The 20,208-nt window shown below is 45.7% G+C and overlaps 1 protein-coding gene across 2 annotated transcripts in view; it reads right to left on the bottom strand.

Annotated features, from left to right (window-relative positions):
- The window catches only part of CNDP1 (carnosine dipeptidase 1), a 53,958-nt gene that overhangs the window by 6,491 nt on the left and 27,259 nt on the right, over positions 1 to 20,208 (bottom strand). For both annotated transcript variants that reach the window (XM_004059548.5, XM_019013881.4), the window contains exons 5-10: positions 19,576 to 19,664; positions 14,278 to 14,478; positions 10,439 to 10,523; positions 4,605 to 4,765; positions 3,316 to 3,480; positions 1,330 to 1,471 (exon numbers count right to left, since the gene is read on the bottom strand). In XM_004059548.5, coding sequence (XP_004059596.3) covers positions 1,330 to 1,471; positions 3,316 to 3,480; positions 4,605 to 4,765; positions 10,439 to 10,523; positions 14,278 to 14,478; positions 19,576 to 19,664 — 843 coding nt within the window. The remainder of the gene's footprint in view (positions 1 to 1,329; positions 1,472 to 3,315; positions 3,481 to 4,604; positions 4,766 to 10,438; positions 10,524 to 14,277; positions 14,479 to 19,575; positions 19,665 to 20,208) is intronic.

Below are 20,208 nucleotides of genomic sequence, written 5' to 3'. Positions count from 1 at the left end.
TGCCTTCTGGGGAAGCGATGTGGCATGTGAAGAGACCACTGGCTTGAGGGTCAGACACACCGGAACTGGGTTTCTCATGTGTTTTGCAATTGTGTACAGTGAGCTCATCTCCAGGAAGCTCCTGTGGAATCTCCTTGGCCTGCCTGGGGGCTGTGTCCTCCTGGGCAATGCTGTGCTTGCATCAGCAAGCAGTCCAGCCATGGCACTAGCGAGAACGAGACCACACACTAGGTAAAAATTAAACACCCAAACCCACAGGAGCAAGGGTCCATGGTTAAAAATTCTCAGGGGAGACCTTGTGTCCGTCCAACGTCCAAGCAAAGGCAGTCAAGCTTACACACACACACACACACACACACACACACACACACACACACACACAGGATAGGTGTGGCTCTCCGGGGATGCCCTGCCTGTATATAATTGGTCTCATTTTCAACTTCCTGCCTCACTCTGGCCCAAGGCCATTAAAGCCCCAGTCTCTTTGTGACCAGGAAGAGCAGATCCCTGCCGGCCAGCCCAGGGTCTGCTTATTTACTCCCCTAGAGTTTAGCTTCTCCTTCATTTTCAACCCTGAAGGATTTCCTCTGATGTCATACAAGCTAAGCTGTATTTTTTGTTTTTCATTTTTTGAGACAGGGTCTCACTCTGTCCCCCAGGCTGGAGGGCAGTGGCATGATCACAGCTTGCTGCAGCCTCAACCTCCTGGGCTCAAGCAATCCTTCTGCCTCAGCCTCCTGAGTAGCTGGCACTACAGGCATGTGCCACCACGCCCAGCTAATTTTTATATTTTTTATAGAGATGGGGGTCTCACCATATTGCCCAGGCTGGTCTTGAACTCCTGAGCTCACGCGATCCTCCTGCCTCTGCCTCCCAAACTGCTGGGATTATAAGCTTGAGCCATCACACCTGGGCTAATCTGTGTTTTGAAAGGATGTTTTTACATGTTGGCCAACATTTCTATGAGTTCGTATTCGGGGGGAGGGGGTTGAAGGTTTTCTAGTCCATCATTTTCCTCAAAATTCAGGTCTCCAGACTTAAATTTGAACACAGGCTTTGCCCCTTGTGAGCTGGGCACCCTTTGGCAAAATACTTCATGTCTGTAAGCCTGCACTTATTCCTCTGTTCAATGGGGAAGGCCATTGGGAGGATGACTTCAGATGGCGTGTATAGCGTGCCCTGCACATGGCATGCATTCAACAATGTGCTCTGTATTAAAAGGAGAGTTGATTTCTGAGTTTTAAAAGTGTCTGCTTTACCCACGGTCCCACGGGTACCACCCCTGAGTCCCAGTGCAGATTGGCCAGTCAGAAGATCTTAAGGTCCCACCTGTTCTGATCGCTCTTTTTGCTGCGAGATACTGGGTGTCGTTAATATTTGCAATCCACGGGTGTAGTCCCAGAGCCATGGAAACAACCATCTTGTTGGAACTATTTCTTTTGGAGAACACATCTTCAAGATGCCGTGTCACCTAAAAGGTGACATTTTCAATGATAAGAGAAAGTGTCAAGTTATTCTTTCATACAGTTAATATAGTCTTCCATCAAGAAACTGATTAATACAGTTAATATAGCCTCTTCCGTCAAGAAACTGAAGCCCCAGCCTGACACATGCAAGTGTTGTGATTTTCCCTTCACTCTGCCAGAGGGCGAGAGTGAGATCCTTCTTCAGGGCTGAGAGCAGGAAACCCTGGGCTGTGCCCAGAGGGAGATTCCCCTCTATCCTCTACCCTGCAATCCTGGCCCCGGCCCACCCCCTTCCAACCACAGTGTCTCACACACACAGAGGTGCTGGAGCATCGCTTGTTGAAAGTGATGAAGCCTAACACCGCAGGACTTCTCTTTTGAATCATCCTCTTTTTGGACTCCTCAGTACCCTCTGAATGATTTGGAAGCATGAAGCATTTGGGAAATTTCCAAGACGTGGGAGCAACTCCGGGCTCAACTACGGAGGAGCCTCATTTCAGCCTCGTTCTCTCCCCTCCTGCTCTTTTTTCATTGTTACTGTTGAGAGCCTCCCTGGGAGGTGCCATACTCAAATTTCTTCCATTAATTACTTCAACACACATTTATAGAACACGTGTCATGTCCCAGAGACTGTTCTAGGTGCTGCGGATACAGCTGTGAACAAGACAAGGAAGGCCCTGCCCTCATGGAGTTTATATGTCGTGAGAAAAGGGGGTAGCACCTCCAAAAAGAAGGAAGGGAAGGGAGGAAGGAGAGAAAGATAAAAGGAAAGGGAAGGGAGGGGGAGGGGAGGGGGAGGGGAGGGGGAGGGGATGGAGAGGGGAGGGGAGGGGAGTGGGGAGAGGAGAAGGAAGGATGGAAGGAGGGCGGGAGGAAGGAACAGGAGGGAAGAAAAAGGAAAGGAAAGGGGAGGGGAGGGAAGGGAAGGGAAGGGAAGGGAAGGCAAGGCAAGGCAAGGCAAGGCAAGGGAAGGCAAGGGAAGGGAAGGAAAGGGAGAAGGGAGGAGGGAGAGAGGGAGAAGAGAGGGCAGGAGAGAGGCAGGGAAGGAAGGAAGGAAGGAGGGAGGGAAGAGAGGAGGGGAGGAGGCTGGGAGGGAGAAAGAGAGACTACTTTAGAATGTAATTAGTGCTAACAAGACAATAAAGAGGGATAATGGGATGGAGAGAGAATGACTGTTGGGATGAAATATTTCTTTAGCTCATTCATTCAAGAGTCTACTTTCTGTTAAACTAACTTGAGGCAAATTGATGATTGGTTGGTAATTTGGACACATAACTCCTTCTAGAAAATATTTTCCTTAAAATGGCTGCTTCCAAAGTGTTAATTTCAGACATCATGAAGATCTAATGATTGAGGCCTGAGACTTTCTGCTTCTGTCCAAGCATAGGCAGGTCCCTACTCCGTCTATGTGTAAACCAATCTTGCTTTTATATCTACCATCTAACTTTCAAATTTTCCTAGCACACTAGTTTCAAATGGTTATTTATCTGACTGCTGTAATTGCATATACTTGAGGGAAAAGATTGGGTTCTTTTTGTTTGTTTTTTTAAGAGACAGTGTCTTGCTCTGTCACCCAGGCTGGAGTGCAGTGGTGCTATCATAGCTCACTGCACCCTTAAACTCCTGGGCTCAAGGGATCCTCTAGCCTTGGCCTCTCGAAGTGCCGGGATTACAGGCACAAGTCACTGCGCTGGGCAATATTGGTTTGTTGACATTTGTTCCACTCCTCTTGTACTGGAAAAAAATGATACTCCAATGGTAGCAACCTCACTGCTCACTAAGCCGTGATGTGCGGGATTCAGAAACCATGTTACTGAAACATGTTATTGTCACAATAAGCATTTGTTACCTGTTTTTCCACCACAGACACATTCATGTGAGGGACTAGACGGACTGAAAATTTTCCTATAACTCGGCCAGGTATGACTGTTTTAGCTCCAGGCTCATCAAACGCGCCCTCGATCCCATGAATAGAAAGAGATGGGTACCTCCAGAGGTGCATTAGAATCTCCTCCTATATTAAAATAAAATTATCCAAAGGATGCTTAATTAGAACCCAGTGGACCTGGGTTGCTTGTGTTACCACCCTCTGCCTCTCTGAGACACCATTCAGGACACGTTAACTGTCACCTTACTCAGCTGTGCCTCACGCAAGGACTTTTCCCTCAGGACACAAACTCTCTGCTGTCCTCAGATGCCTTCACTACCCAAGCTGCTCCCCATTGATGAGTGCCCCTCTTTGCCCAAGATCTGCAGTTTTCAGTTAACAAATGGCAAAGGGGCCCTTTCAAACGAGATCGGGCATGTTCAGTGTGGTATGGCCATAGATAAAGGGGCCCTTTCAGAAATGTGGGTTCAATTATAAATTTCTAACCCCAAATTACAATAATAACTTATGTAATGAAAGCATTTTCTTATTCAGAAGACATCAAATAACTCTTCAGATGTTTAAGCCAGTTTTCTTTCTTCTGGCCATCCTGGAGCTGGTCTGCAAGAAGATGCCTGCTTCATAATAATTCACTCTACCACTTCTTTTCAGCTTGCTTTTCCCTCTCGGCCCCTTCCCCAGGAACCAGCCCTAGCTACCAAACACCTTGTCAGGCAAGCATGCTGCCCAGAAAGAGGAAGAGGAGAAAAGCAAAACAATTCTAAATTTGCCTGTAAGGAATGTTTTCAGCTTTGTGTTTACTTAGTCCACTGAGGCAATGATGTATTCACTTACAGATTAGCCCCTAAGGCTCTTGGTTTTGTCTGGAAAAATCAACAGTTAGAGGTCTTGGAGCTGGAATCATCTCAGACTTTTCTTGGTCTTTGAAAAAGTAAGAAGTCCAGCTCACTGGCTGAAGGCTGGCGTGGGATTTAGGTTAATGAACAGCTTTGGAAAACATGGCTGGGAAATGGGTAACTGCTTGTGGTTAAGTGCCAGAAGCCAGTGCCAATTAGACCCCATTGAGAAAGGACTCGTTGATCCAGCCCACGGGGAAGTGGCTGTGAATGTCAAAAATATGCCTGGGAATTCACATCTGCTTTGGATTCTAAGATACGGAGATTAGCACCAGACAATGACTTAGACAGAGGGCAAATATGATATACTAGCCTCATGCCTCTTCCAGCTTATCCATCAGTCTGTGGCCATACCTTAGTATCGAACAGAAATTTCTCAACCCGGCTGCTATTCCGGTATTCTTCTAGGTCTAGATGGATGGCTTTGTATGTATTTATTTCCTCTTCTGTAAGAGGAACCACTTCATCATAGATTCCAGGGACCAGGATATGACCAGACGAGTCTACCAGGCTACCTACAAAACACACACAGAAAACAAAGCCAGGTAGAAAGGAGTGTGCCAAAGTTGTGGTCCTGGAGCCAGACTGTGGGAGGACTCTTCAGGGTTGCAGCAGGCCTCTTGACTGTCTGGGTCCCCGTGGCCAAAGCCATTGGCAGCAACTCCATCCAAGAAGTGACTGTCAGAGAAAGGAGTTGGTCACCAGGCTCACGCAGCTGGAGTCAGCCCTGCTTTAGTGTTCATCTTGTCAAAAGTGTGGCTGAAAACACCTGGGCCTGCAACAAATGAGGTCGGAGTGAGTTACCTGCATCACGTTCACGTTCTCAGCTATGCCTTTTATACATAAACAAGGTTTTTTAGTTTTGTCTTATCCTGATTTAAAAAGTAATATGTGTTCATTATAAAACATTTAAAATACATGCTGGGTGCAGTGGCTCACATCTGTACTCCCAGCACTTTGGGAGGTCAAAGCAAGTGGATCGCTTGAGCCCAGGAGTTCCCAACCAGCCTGGGCAACGTGGCGAGACCCTGTCTCTACAAAAAATACAAAAATTAGCGGGGCATGGTGGCACATGCCTGTGGTCCCAGCTACTTGGGAAGCTGAGGTGGGAGGATCATTGAGCCCAGGAAGTTGAGGCTGCAGTAAGCCATGATCACATCACTGCACTCCAGCCTGGGTGATAAAGTCAGACCCTGTCTCAAAAAAAAAAAATTATACGGCCAGGCGCGGTGGCTCATGCCTGTAATCCCAGCAGTTTGGGAGGCCGAGGCAGGTAGATCATGAGGTCAGAAGATCGAGAGCTCCTGGCTAACATGATGAAACCCTGTTTCTACTAAAAATACAAAAAATTAGCAGGGCATGGTGGCACGTGCCTGTAGTCCCAGCTACTGGGGAGGCTGAGGCAGGAGAATCGCTTGAACCCAGGAGGCGGAGGTTGCAGTGAGCCCAGATCACGCCACTCTACTGCCACCTGGGCGACAAAGTGAGACTCCGTCTCAAAAAAAAAAAAAAAATGTATACACACACACACGTACATGTATACACACCTACATACATACATACCTGAGAAACCAAAAATTTTTGTCATCCCTTCTCAACTTCTCTTCCCCTTCACACACACACACACACACACACACACACACACACAGAGTATATTATAGTAAAGACTCATTTTTAATTAAAAGCATTATACCCTTCAGGTCTACTCTATGAGATACCATCATGACCACAAAATCCCCTGTATACACTAGTATGCTCTTCATGAAAGAGTTTGGAGATCAATACAAATGGAAAAAATCATCACTAAATATCCATAAGAGCAGCAGATGTTGAGATTTAGTAAATACTGCCCACTCTCTGTAGAAAATGCGTATCAAAGGCACAATGCAGCCAGGAAGTAGACTGATATAAATGACACAAAAATGTCTCCAGGGCAGCTTAATGAGTCCCCACTGATAATGCAATCATGAGATCTCCTCTTGAGCATATGTCCCTAAACTTCTGCTGACAGTCTTCTGCATAAGGACAGAGTTGCAGAGTGCGTGCCTTCTAAGCACGCACTGTACCTCACTAGTAAAACGATCCAGGCCTCTGTTCTCGGCATCATTTTAAATTACAACTTTATTCTCTCAGTATACAAAGCAGCCTTCCCTATTGCTGGACTGGGAGAAGGAAGAGAAAGAGGATTTCCTCATTTACCTTTTCTTTCCTTCCTTCCTTCTCTTTCTTTCTTCTTTCTTTCTTCTTTCCTTCGTTCCTTTCTTTCCTTCCTTCTTTCTTTTTTCTTTCCTTCCTTCCCTTCCTTCTTCTTTCCTTTCTCTCCTTCCTTCCCTCCCTCCCTCCCTTCCTTTCCTTCCCCTCCTTTCCTTCCTTTCTTCCTTTTCTCTGCTTCTTTCTTTCCTTTTTTTGAGACAGAGCTTGCTCTGCCACCCAGGCTGGAGTGCAGTGGCACAATTGTGGCCACTGCACCTGGCCTTCCTTTCCCTTTTAATTTGCTTGCAGAAAAATCTGATTAGAGAGCTGTGGAGTACGGCTCAGTCACTTTGGCCCTGACTGAAACGCCATCACAGGGAAAGGGGAGCCATTGATGTCTGTGCTATTCAGAAATAATGCTGCTTCATAGACCCATTTTCCATATTTCTTTGCCCTAGTTCTTTAATATTGAAAGCATTTGAATGAAAATAGTATGCTTAAGAGTTCGTCCCCTCCCCTCCTGTTCATTTTCCTCTTGTAATCATGACGTGATGTCATTTCTGCAGTTACCACAGCCTTCTTGGGAAGCGCAGGGAAGGCAGAAGGTGCCTTTGAAAACTGCCCACAGGAAACAGAATCCTGCATGCCTAGCAGCCATCTTGGATTTGAACATTTTAAACAACATCACATATTTGGTGCTTATAAAAATGCCCTTGGTGCAATGGCCTTTTCTGTTTTATGGCTTTTAGGGAAATGCAAAGAATAGGAAAGTGTCTGCAAAGGGAAACTACAGAAGGTTAGAGCTCGATTTGTAAACACAAGTATCCTCTTAGCAGCTCCTGCCTCCCCTGCATACTAAGCCCCTTTTCAGACAGAGAACTAACTTGGTTTTGCTTTGTACCTTAGTGGAGGTTATCATGCATTTCACAGAGCTGGCGCTCACTAGCGTTTATTGTCTGTTCATGATCACAGCAGAGACAGAGAGGTGAGGAGGCTTGCACAAGGCAAGGGCTGCCTGTGGATTCCCACATCCTGACTAGTGTGTATGCCTGCTTGTCAGCCTGCAGGAGTGGACACAGCACAGCCGACTCTCACCTGACATCAGGGGGCCCCGGAAGTCCGGGCATCTCCACTACAGCCCAGCCTGTCGGCAAGCAAAATTCCTGCTTGTCATCTCATAAACACTAAAGCTCAACACTATGTCCTTATGTTTTTGTACAAAACATGAAAACCACATAGAGGACACAATCCAGAAATTACTGTGCTGTGGATTGATTATTTGATTTGTATCAAGAACTAAAGAAAGTCAAACCACGTTTTTGACTTCATTCATGAGCCCGAGCCGACTCTTCCTTAGCAGAGCAATGTGCCTTTGTGGGGCTGCACGGAATCCGATGCCTGGCTGAAGCCACGCAGCCGAAAAAGATGCCATGCAGCAATCATGCTTGTGGGAAAAGCAAAATGTGCTGCTAAAGATTTCAGATGCAGTTGCTAGGGAAGAAAACATTCATTCTGGTAAAACAGAAAATTAACCTCCACTCCCCAAAATCGTGAGTTGCATACCATCTGATTCTTCTGGAAACCATTTAAACTCTTTAAGGGAAAATGGCTGGGTGTATTCCGTCTGCATTGTCAAGCATGGGAAATATCATCCAAGAGCTATATTTCAGGAAAACTAGAAGGCCATAGAAGAATAGATAGATAGATAGATAGATAGATAGATAGATAGATAGATAGATAGATAGATACATAGATACATAGATACATAGATAGATAGTTGGATGGATGGATGAATGGATGGATGGATGGATGGATAGATGATAATGGATGGATAGATGGATGGATGAATGGATAGAAAGATGATAGATGGATAATGAATGGATGGATGGATAGAAAAATGATAGATGGATAGATAATAGATGGATGAATGGATAGATGGATGGATGGATAGAAAGATGATAGATGGATAGATATTAGATGGATGAATGGATAGATGGATGGATGGATAGAAAGATGATAGATGGATAGATAATAGATGGATGGATAGACAGATGGATGGATGGATGGATAGATGATAGGTAGATGGATAGATAGATAATGGATGGATAGATGGATAGAAAGATGATAGATGGATAGATAATGGATGGATGGATAGTTGGATGGATGAACAGAAAGACAGATGGATAGATAATAGATGGATAGATGGATAGCTAGATAGATGGTAGAAATATAGGTAAATTTCATTATTCAGTTGGGGAGAATGAAGGAGAAAGCTGTGCAACTAAAAATGATGCTGAAGACCTTGAGAAGATCCTCCCAACACCTGGACCATCTGGGCTGATTGTACCATGGCCTGGACTACTGAGGCCAAGGGAGTAAATGCTTTCTGGCAATTTGTCTGCCCAAAAGGGGCACATTATTAAACTTTTTTTTTTTTTGCTTTTTCTATTCTTTTTCTTTTTTTTTTTTTTTTGATACAGGGTCTCGTTCTGTTGCCCAAGCTGCAGTACAGTGGCACGATTATCTCAACTCACTGCAACCTCTGCCTTCCAGGCTCAAGCGATCCTCCTGCCTCAGCCCCTTAAATAGCTGGGACTACAGGCCTACACCATCATGCCTGGCTAACTTTTGTATTTTTTGTACAGACAGGGTTTCACCACGTTGCCCAGGCTGGTCTCAAAGTCCTGAGCTCAACTGATCCACCCACCTTGGCCTCCCAAAGTGCTGGGATTGCAGGCGTGAGTGACCATGCCTGGCCATGTTGTGAAATTTGCATAAAGGAGCTATACATGCCAAGTGGAGCACAGCGAGGTTTTGCAGGGTCTAAAGCATAGGTAATGTGTGAACCTCTTTTTTAAAAGAACACCAAATTATGAATATAAAATGATGAGTGTCCCTTCCAGGACTGTGGAAGGAGCTCCTGTAAGTGAGGCCCCTGGAGTTTAAACTTCCTTAGCCTCCCAGGGAACCCACCATGGGCAGCTCTGATGCCTAGAAGAGCTGTAGGTGAATTGAGCCTGGGCAAACAGGCTCCCCAAGAAAAACATACAACTTCCTCTTGCACACACCAGCAATCCATGGGAAATCAAGGACAGCACCGGGACAATCGGGGAACTCGTCAGCGTCGCTGTGCGACTCGGGGCCACAGCAACCTTGAAAAATGAAGCCAAGTGGTGCTGATGTATTTGACACCATTTCTGGAGTCAGTCCAGGGCAGGCCATTACTCACTGATGGACATGCTGCATTCCAGCCACCGTGACAAGTGTTCTGCACACATCACCTTTTTGCATCCTAAAAGCAATACTAGGTGAACAGACGATTGTGCCCCTTTACAAATGAGAAACCAAAGACTAGAGAACTCAAGTAACTTACCAAGGTCATACAGGTGGTCTGTGGCAGAGCAAGGACATACCTGGTCACCCGCACCCAGAACCCACATGCCACAAGGTGCAGGCTGGTCTGCGGAAGGGCCAGTCTGTCGTGAAAAACAAGATGCTCTTGACAAGGTGGGTGAAGGGCCTCACCTGGTGTGTCGCTTAGTTCCTTTCCCTTTTGATCATCCCTTTGTTGATTTATCTTCAGTCAAAAAGTCATGCCAGGTCTACCGAAGTTGAACTTGTGGTTCAGCTGCTTGGGAATACCACACCTCCACCCGGCCTGGCATTCTAGGAGCACCAGTAAGGGAGTCAGGGTGGCCTGTCAGTCTTTTGTATCCTTTGAGTCTCTGCCCTCTTGTCCTTAAGTATGGCTGGATGTGTCACAATGTCCAATAAAACAAAATGGATGAACTGAAGAAGAGTTTCAGTCCATGAAAAGAAATAAGGCAGACTTACTTATAAGTGGAGGGAACAGTTTGCCAAGGGGAAGAAAATCTAAGCATCTACACCCTTGTTCAGAGCTGGTTCAGAAAGCAAGGAGAGGCACATAAAATCAAGTAGAACTGTCTTTTAGTTGATCGCTGATGCTTAAAAAGTGAAACAAAATAAGGCATTACCGAGAAGAGCAACCAGATCAGCCATTGGTTCATGAAGAATGCCACCAAAGGTTCCTGAGTGAAAATCCTGGTCTCTGCATTTCACCTGCAGAGTAGATAAAAGGTAAGAGATATACTTCCTGCCTCGGTTCCTTTAGTGTAAGCATTTCACATGGTGAAATACTTATCTGCGTGTGTCCCTCAGAACTCAGGTAGGCGACATCCAGACCTGACTTCACTCTCCGTGTTTCTCAGTCATGGGGACTGGATTTCCTACCCGCTGTCGATTGCTTCATTCCCACCATCTCTTGAATCCCCTGAAACTGACTCATTCCCCAGCTCTTCCACCAACTCTATTCTAGCCAAGATCACCAGGCTCTCCTTGGCCAAATGATTGACGTTTACACAGCTGTCTTCCTTTTGGTTTCATCCCATATTGTTGATCACTCCTCTTTCTGGAAAAATTCTCTTCCCTTGGTTTCTGAGAAGCTTTCTTCTCTTTCTTCTTTTCTTACCTGCAGGACAATTCTATTGATATCTCCTGTAATAACATCTCTTCTTCCTCCACCTCTAAAGCTTAATACTTGGCTCATCCTTCCTCTACCTGAGCTTCAAGAGCTCACAGGATAGTGTCTATGTATATGGCACCCTTGACATAAGTGACTCCATCTTAGAAAAAGACTCCATCTTACTTTTCCTAAGGGACTTTGCCTGATCAATAAAGACTGCCTCCAGCTGGATAAGGACATAGCCAAACACATTCTTCCACTATCAGTTCTTATCAGAGGACTTGGCAGTCATAAAACGACCAGGATGTCAGCAGCTTAAAACTTAACAGACACTGTCATGCTGTCACTTGTGCTAAGCGCCCAGCATCTGCCACCAAAGGCTCTGCCCAGATCAAAGGCTCTTGCAAAAGGCTCTTCCTTACAAGACCACTGGACCACCCGGGCCAAGCCAGGATTTCTTTTTGTCTATGTCACTCTCCCTGGACAGGAGAGTGACAGGTTCATTAACCTGTTTTCCTATCACTTTTCTTTTCTTTTTTTATTATTATTTATTATTATTATTATTATTATTATTATTATTATTATTATTTTGAGACAGAGTCTTCCTCTGTCACCCAGGCAGGAGTGCAGTGACACGATCTCAGCTCACTGCAATCTCCACCTCCCGGCTTCAAGCAATTCTTCTGCCTCAGCCTCCCAAGTAGCTGGGACTACAGGTGCACACCACCATGCCCAGCTATTTTTTTTTTTTTGTATTTTTTTCATAAAGACAGGGTTTCACCATGTTGGGAAGGCTGGTCTTGAACTCCTGACTTCAGGTGATCCACCCGCCTCAGCCTCGCAAAGTGCTAGATTACAGGCATGAGCCACTATGCCCAGCTCCTTCTCTCTTGATGGTAAATGTTACTTTGTTTGTTGTGGAATGTTCAGTCTATAACATTCACATATTGGCTAGGTACACCACAATGTATGCTTTACAATACTGACTGCCTTGTGGAGTAGCTTGAGCCTGTGTGCCTGCGCTCTGACTCCTGAATGAATGGGAGGCACTAAGGAGAATTGCCTCCTTGGGAACTCCATGGAGCCCATGGCTTTTATTATTGAGATAGCATCAGTAAAAGCCTGACATTGTGGAACGACACAAACATGTGTGGACCTGGTTATCTCTGACCATGCGGTGCTCACGATAATTTAAGGGCAGAGATACTATTAATACATCCATGCCCTTCAATGTTCATCCCTGGAGGTCTGACCTTCTACTTAAACACCAGACCTAAAACTCTGGAATGCTTACTGTGCCTTCCACTTGAGCATGCTTCCAGTTTCCAAAACTCAGGAGATCTAGACCCAAACTCAATTTCTTCTGCAATTACTTCCTACCAGCATGATTTCTCCTGTATACGCCATATCCAATCAATTACCAATTTCTACAGGTTGGGCTTTTTTGAAGTTGATTCTTCAGTTCATTCCCTCCCATCCTTCCTGCCCAGCTGGTCTTTCTCTGTTCCCCTTCATCTTCAATGTGGCACCAGAGCAATCTTCGGTTTGGTCACTTTAGCATTAAGACTTTCCGTTCACTAGGCAATAATGCTAGCTAAATTACTCTGGAGTGTGGACGGTCTCACTTCGAAACCTTGAGTTGCCTGTCTCACATTCTGATGACAGCTCCCCTTGTCCTCTCTTGTAACGTTGCTGTACCACCTGTTCTCGGTCTTCATTAAGACATCAGTCCCTTGACCCTTCCAAGATGTCCCACATTGCCCTCCTGCCTTTGTTTTTCCTCCTGTTCAACCTGAATACCACCGTTGATCACCTCAGCCCCTCTGTGCTCAACACCTTGATGAGCTCTTCCTTACTTTCTCCACCACAACCTTCTGGGGTAACCTCAACCCCTGGGCCAGGCTTCTCTGTCCCTGGCCACTGAGCATGCTGCAGAAAGCCAGCAATTTGCATGGACAGATGACTCCAGACCTTACCACTGCCTGGCCCTTCTTCATCCTCCCATCCCTTCTCTTCCCCCTGTCCCAAAGTGACCACTTCAAGCCATCACTTCTCTGAAGATACACTCACTTCCTACTAAACAGAAAAAAATGGAGGCTAAGAGGGAAGAAGCTCTAGGACTTGGAGCTCTCTACCTACCCAAGGCCCTCACAGAAGAGGTTACTTTCTTCCCCTGGGTCTGGAGCTCGCCCCCTCCCACCTCTTCAGTGCCTTTGTTCTCAAAAATTCTCCCCCTCCCTCCCAGGTCTCCAACTGCTCCCTTTGTCTATTGCCTCCCAAGGGCTTCCTCTAGCCATCATCCCAGCTCTCTCCCACTTTTCACAGCCATGTTTCTTGAAAGCGGGTTCTAGAGGACAGTCCCTGCTTCGTGTTTTCTCTGTCACTCCCACATCTCTTTAGTATCTGTATCTCACTAGAAGTAAACTTCCTGAGGGCAGAGACTATTTTATTCAGTCCTATACCCCTGGGACTTAGCATCCTCCTATCTGACAAATAGAAGGCACTCACTGTTTTTCAAATGCATAGCCATGTGTGTTTCCGTGTATGTGCTGACATCTGAATCTCAAAACTGCCTAGGGATTGGATAGAGCATGGATTATCAGCCTACACATTGTTATATGAGAAAACAGATTGAAATTATGAAATAATTAGCTATTTACCTGGGAGGGACTTTCTATGTCTTATGCACTATCACAGATTGCCTGTATTACTAGAAAAAGAGAAAAGGGGAAGGAAACTGATTATGCGTCAAACCTCAACTAAAGGCTGCATGTAATGACACAGTCATCCTGGGAGGGGGCGTTATTGTACCATCTTTCAAGGTGGGAAACCAAGGCTCAAGGTGAAACCACCTGCACAAGGCTGGGCATGGTAGAAGGTAGGATTCAGATGCTGGCCTCGGGCGACACCAATGCTCCTTCTCTTTCCCTGTGACCATGGCTCTGGGGTCTCCTGCCACTGTGGCCAGCAGGCCCATGCTGGGAGCAGGACACAGCACAGTCGCCCCTGCGTTGATCGCGCAGTCTGCTTACCTCCCTGTGGCTGCCATACCTGCCTGCAAATCCCATGGCCAGAGTTTCCAAGCTTTGCTTTGTAAGTCACAAACCCCTGTGAATCCCCTCTCCAGAACAAGGTACATAGCCACATCCACTCCAAGTGTTGGGGGTTCATGACCTCCCCAAACCCCAAGACCTCTGCACCCACCCCACCTCCCCTGAGGCCTTGTGTCCCAGGTAAGGCCTCTGCCCTCAGGAAAGCTTTCTTTCTTCCTCTCCAAGATCCCAGAATGGATTGGCGCTCCCATTCACAACCCCCACAGGCCTCCATCCATGCACTGCTCTCTGTGGATACCTCCACCATGAAGTAGCTGTTCCCCCGGGTTCCGTAAGTGATTGCTGGCTTCCTTTGGCTGATCCACAGGTTATCTGAAATTACGATGTAGTCCACACCAGAGAAGAATCGGTCCTTTTCTTTTTCCACAAGTTCCTCCAGGGCAACAGAGCCAGCCTCTTCCATCCCCTCAATGATGAATTTGATATTCACAGGAAGATCCTAAGTAACAACAGAAGAAAAAAATTGCACAAGATGCCTGATGTGGTTTGGCTGTGTCCCCACCAAATCTCAACTTGAATTGTATCTCCCAGAATTCCCACATGTTGTGGAGGGACCCCGGGGGAGGTAACTGAATCATGGGGGCCAGTCTTTCCTGTGCTATTCTCGTGATAGTGAGTAAGTCTCACGAGATCTGATGGGTTTATCAGGGGTTTGCTTCTTCCTCATTTTCTCTTGCCGCCACCACCTAAGAAGTGCCTTTCACCTCCTGTCGTGATTCTGAGGCCTCCCCAGCCATGTGGAACTGTAAGTCCAATTAAACCTCTTTTTCTTCCCAGTCTTGGGTATGTCTTTATCAACAGCATGAACACGGACTAATACAGTAAATTGGTACCAGTAGAGTGGGTTGTTGCTGAAAAGATACCCAAAAATTTGGAAGCAACTTTGGAACTGGGTAACAGGCAGAGACTGGAACAGTCTGAAGGGCTCAGAAGAAGACACAAAAATGTGGAAAGTTTGGAACTTCCTAGAGACTTATTGAATGGCTTTGCCCAAAATGCTGATAGCAATACGGACAATAAAATCCAGGCTGAGGTGGCCTCAGGTAGAGATGTGGAACTTTTTTGGAACTGGAGAAAAGGTGACTCTTGTTTTGTTTTAGCAAAGAGACTCATGGCATTTTGCCCCTGCCCCAGAGATTTATGGAACTTTGAACTTGAGAGAGATGATTTAGGGTATCTGGTAAAAGAAATTTCAAAGCAACAAAGCATTCAAGAGGTGACTTGGGTACTGTTAAAGGGATTCAGTTTTTAAAGGGAAACAGACCTTAAAAGTTCAGAAAATTTGCAGCCTGACTATGTGATAGAAAAGAAAAACCCATTTTCTGGGGAGAAATTCAAGCCAGCTGCAGAAATTTGGATAAGTAGTAAGGAGCCTAATGTTAATCCCCAAGACCATTGGGAAAATGTCTCCAGGTCATGTCAGAGACCTTCACGGCAGCCCCACCCATCACAGGCCTGGAGGCCCAGGAGGAGAAAATGGTTTCATGGGCCAGGCCCAGGGTCCCTGTATTGTGTACAGCCTAGAGACTTGGTGCCCTGTGTGCCAGCTTCCCCAGCTGTAGCTAAAAGGGGCCAATGTACAGCTCGGGCTGTGGCTTCAGAGGGTGGAAACCCCAAGCCCTGGCAGCTTCCATGTGGTGTTGAGCCTGCGGGTGCACAGAAGTCAAGAATTGAGGTGTGGGAACCTCTAACTAGATTTCAGAAAATGTATGGAAATGCTTGGATGCCCAGGCAAAAGTTTGCTGCAGAGGTGGGGCCCTCATGGAGAGCCTCTGCTAGGGCAGTGTGGAAGGGAAATGTGGCGTTGGAACCCCCACATGAAGTCCCTAGGGGGGCACTCCCTAGTGGAGCTGTGAGAAGAGGGCCACTGTCCTCCAGACCCCAGAATGGTAGATCCACTGACAGCTTGAAACGTGCACCTGGAAAAACTGCAGACACTCAATGCCAGCCCATGAAAGCAGCCAGGAGGGAGGCTGTACCCTGCAAAGCCACAGGGGCAGAGCCACCCAAGACCATGGGAACCCACCTCTAGCATCAATGTAACCTGGACATGAGACCTGGATTCAAAGGAGATAATTTTGGAGCTTTAAAGTTTGACCCCTGGATTTCAGACTTGCATGGACACTGTAACCCCTTTGTTTTGGCCAATTTCTCCCATTCGGAACAGCTATATTTACCCAACACCTGTACTGACATTGTATCTAGGAAGTAACTAGCTTGCTTTTGATTTTACAGGCTCATAGGTGGAAGGGACTTGCCTTGCCTCAGTTGAGACTTTGGACTATGGACTTTCAGGTTAATGCTGAAATGAGTTAAGACTTTGGGGGACTATTGGGAAATTATGGCTGGTTTTGAAATGTGAGGACATGAGATTTGGAGGGGCCAGGGGTGGAATGATATGGTTTGGCTGTATCCCCACCAAATCTCAACTTGAACTGTAGCTCCCAGGATTCCTACATGTTGTGGGAGGGACCCATGGGGAGGTAATTGAATCATGGAGGCAGGTCTTTCCCATGCTATTCTCATGATAGTGAATAAGTCTCATGAGATCTAATGGGTTTATCAGAGTTTTCAGCTTTTGCTTTTTCCTCATTTTCTCTTGCTGCTGCCATTTAAGAAGTGGCTTTTGCCTCCTGCCATGATTCTGAGGCCTCCCCAGCCATGTGGAACTGTAAGCCAATTAAACCTCTTTTTCTTCCCAGTCTCAGGTATGCCTTTATCAGCAGCATGAAAACGGACTAATACATTGCCCATTCACCTTTGAAGATCCACTATTTGTTTGCATATAACATAAACACATGAAATTATTATTTACCTTCAATGTATGAATTTGCATTCCCCACAGTTCTGTTACAGCAATGGAGTTGTAACTACAATTGTGAAGGAGAATTCAAGGTAATGCCCGGTGTGTGCCCTCCAACATGTCCTGCCAATTTAATGCTATGATCAAGAATTGGGGAAAGGAGCAGCTACAGAAAAGCAAATTCTATACTACAGAGCTTGCCTGTGTGGCTACAGAGGGAGGCATTTTTCTCCTTCTCCCCAAAAGGAATTTTTCAAGAAAGGTTAGGCAATTACAAATCTCTTTTCTGTCCTCATAATTCTGAGCATGAAAAAGGAGAACTTTTTCCTTTGAAAGATTGTTAAGCCTTGGGATGATTTTTACTTCAAGTATCTGTTATTTTTCAGCTATGATTTCAATCTGCCTTTTAACTTATTCAAAGGCTTTGATCTTGCAGCAAAATGGAACTTCAGTTTTTTTTCTAGTTAATATTAGGGCATGAAATAGCTCCTTTAAAATTTTTACAACATGCTTCTTCCCCCATTTGGTTTTGATCTTTTTATATCTTTATAATTTATAACTTCATATCTTTGAGAACCACATTAAGAGGGGAGGTCAAAGTCTTCTCCTAGAGCACAGGATGCGTGCAGAACTCTAAAAGTGATTACAAGCAGATAAACGACACAGCACACACTGTAATCAGTTCTAATAAGTGGGCTTGACTCACCACAGATTAACAAATGCAACACGAGCACGGGATTATGTATGAGAGAATAATAAGTTATGTGGTAACTAAAATGAGAAAATTAGAAAATCAGTCATTCAGCTGGATAAGAGCTTTTGGGGGATAGTAATTTGTTCCTAGGTATCCCTTGTGTTTCTGTGTGTCTTAGGAAGTCCATCTGAAGTTCTGAAATCTTAATATCTGAAGGTTCTGTGTGAACATTGAACTAGCAGACAATAGCTGAGGAGTAGTTGGAAATCCCAAGAATTTTCTGGCAAGTCACGTTTAATAAAATACAAACCCATAGCACTCAGTGTGCAGGCCGCATGCACTAGCAGCTGGGTCTGCCAAGCCTCCCCTTGGCAGTTTACTGCTCTACCTGTGAAATATGGATATTAGTGCTCACTCTGCCTCCTAGAAAATAACCCAGGGAGGGAATGTGTCCTAAGAGCTCTGTAGGCAAGGCAGGCAGAGAAGAAGGGAGGGAGGGAGGAAGAAAGGGACGCTCTCGAAGGACCTCGCGCACCATCCCCCATGGAGATGTTTCTTCACTGAATCCCTGCAAGCTTGTGAGGTAGAAACTATCATTCCTACTTCACAGATGAGGAAAGTCAGGCTCAGAGATTAACTGACTTGTCCAGGGCAGTGAATATTTCTTCTGTTTTCTTTGTGATTATGTAATTTTCAGAGTTGAAATTTAAAAAGCAAAGCAGATTTTGGCTTTTTTATCAGAACAATCTTATAAATATTGCTATCCCTTAGAAGGAGAGAGAGAGGAAGAAAGAGAAGGAGAGGGAGAGAGAAAGAAAGGAGAGAGGGAGACAGAGATAGAAACCAAGGCCACATCGAATGCTCAGGGTGTATGTGATGCGAGCGTCATGGATAAGAAGACACCTTTGCCGTGGTCAGCAGGACCCCGCTGAGACCTGTGCTGATTTCCTGAGCGTGTCTTCTGTGAGACTCAGGAGTGGAGTCGGAGTACTTAACTCCCCTCCCATCTGCTTATGTCTCAGGAAAAAATAAACTTCTGAGAGGGAAGCCCCTGGCACCTGCTGAAATAACCTTCAGGAAAAGATACCCCAGAAGCCCAGGTCTGCTCTGCAGGACAGGCTGCCAGGGAGGCCCCTCAGCCCTCAGAGCCTTGCAGCCTTGGACAGGGCTGAGGCGGCTCCCAGGACAGGGGAGATGGAACCAGACCCCAGGGCTGACCTGGAGGAGTGCACACATTTTCACAGAACAGATTCTGAGGCCCAGAGAGGTCAAGTTGCTTGCCCAAGGCCACACAGCTAGATCCAATCCTTTGCTGGTGGCTAAGCACATTCATTAGGAGAGGGGAGAAGAGTGGCTTGAGATAAAACCATTCTTGTGTTGAAACATGAGAGAGTTAAAGGTGCAAACCTGGGTCCACCAACAATGTCCTCTGGAGGCCGGAAAGAGGGGACCCACCTCCTCAAATATGTACCCCTGCCTCCGCTCCAGAGCCCTTATTTGGACATCTAAAGAGAACCACTGTGCTCTCAGGGAAGAGATCCAAGGATTCCTGCAGAATGTCATGGAGATTCCTATCTTGATCATTTGCAAAGTAGCTGATACATTTTAAAAATGTGTGTGTGTCTCTACTAACAAATCATACTTTGTGATAAGAACAAAAAGAAGACTTAAAAAGACAAGATAAGATAAAATAAGGATTAAAGAAAAAAAGACCAGTCCCATCAGATAGCAGCTTGGCCACAGGCTTGTTGTGTCTTTGGCTGTGTCTTGTTTTTTAACATGGTTAACAGTGCAGGCTGGAATCCATCCTCGAAGTATCAGCCTTGCCACCAGCTTCACTGCTCTGGGTAAGTTCTCTGACCTTCCCAAGACTTACTGTCCTTATCTGCAAAATGGATACCATTGTCGCACACACCTCCAAAGATTGTTGGGGCGAGTAAGTGACCTAAGGCAGTTTGCTCAGAACACAGCAAACAACTCAAAGAAAGTTGTCGTTACCATCCTCCTCCTCCTCTCTCCCAAACACAGCTGCCACCTACTTGCTTCAGGGCTCTGAAGGCGCTCACAGCATTGATCCAAGCCAAGACAGGGCCTTTGTTGTCGGTCGCTCCTCGTCCATAAAGTTTCCCTTTAAAAAGGGGAGAAGAATGTTCAGAGAAGTGTGGACACCTCTGCCATGTGAGTTAAAAACCAATGTTGTTTCATGGGTACTGATGTTAACAGTGCTTTCTATAATAATATTCCAGGCTCAAATCTTGCATGAAATTGCAAAGTATGATTTCTTATGTACAAATAAGACTGTACATAAGAGATCCTTGGATCTCTTCCCTGACAAATAGTACAGTCATCAGCTAGTCGGATAAGATAAGCTAATTTGCAATAGACAGATCCCATTGTCCTTAATAATAATTAGCTATTTTATCCAAGTTCACTGGAGAGACCCACCGGGGATTTGTTGCAGAGTGCCATGTGGCATAGCCTCTCATTTTGGGATTTTACAGTTAGTGGAAGAATGAAAAAAAGATGTGTGTATATCTCTATTAACCTTTCTTCTTTTTCTTTATAAAAGGCGAATTACATTTGATACTGTTCAAAACGAAAGTGTGTGGCCTAGACAACTGTTTTCCTCACAACTCAAGAACCTCCATCCAGGGACACAAAAGTTTAGCGTT

Source organism: Gorilla gorilla, chromosome 17 (genome assembly GCF_029281585.2).
Source record: "Gorilla gorilla gorilla isolate KB3781 chromosome 17, NHGRI_mGorGor1-v2.1_pri, whole genome shotgun sequence".
In the NCBI taxonomy this organism is placed as follows: domain Eukaryota; kingdom Metazoa; phylum Chordata; class Mammalia; order Primates; family Hominidae; genus Gorilla; species Gorilla gorilla.
This window is presented reverse-complemented; position numbering and strand designations above follow the sequence as displayed.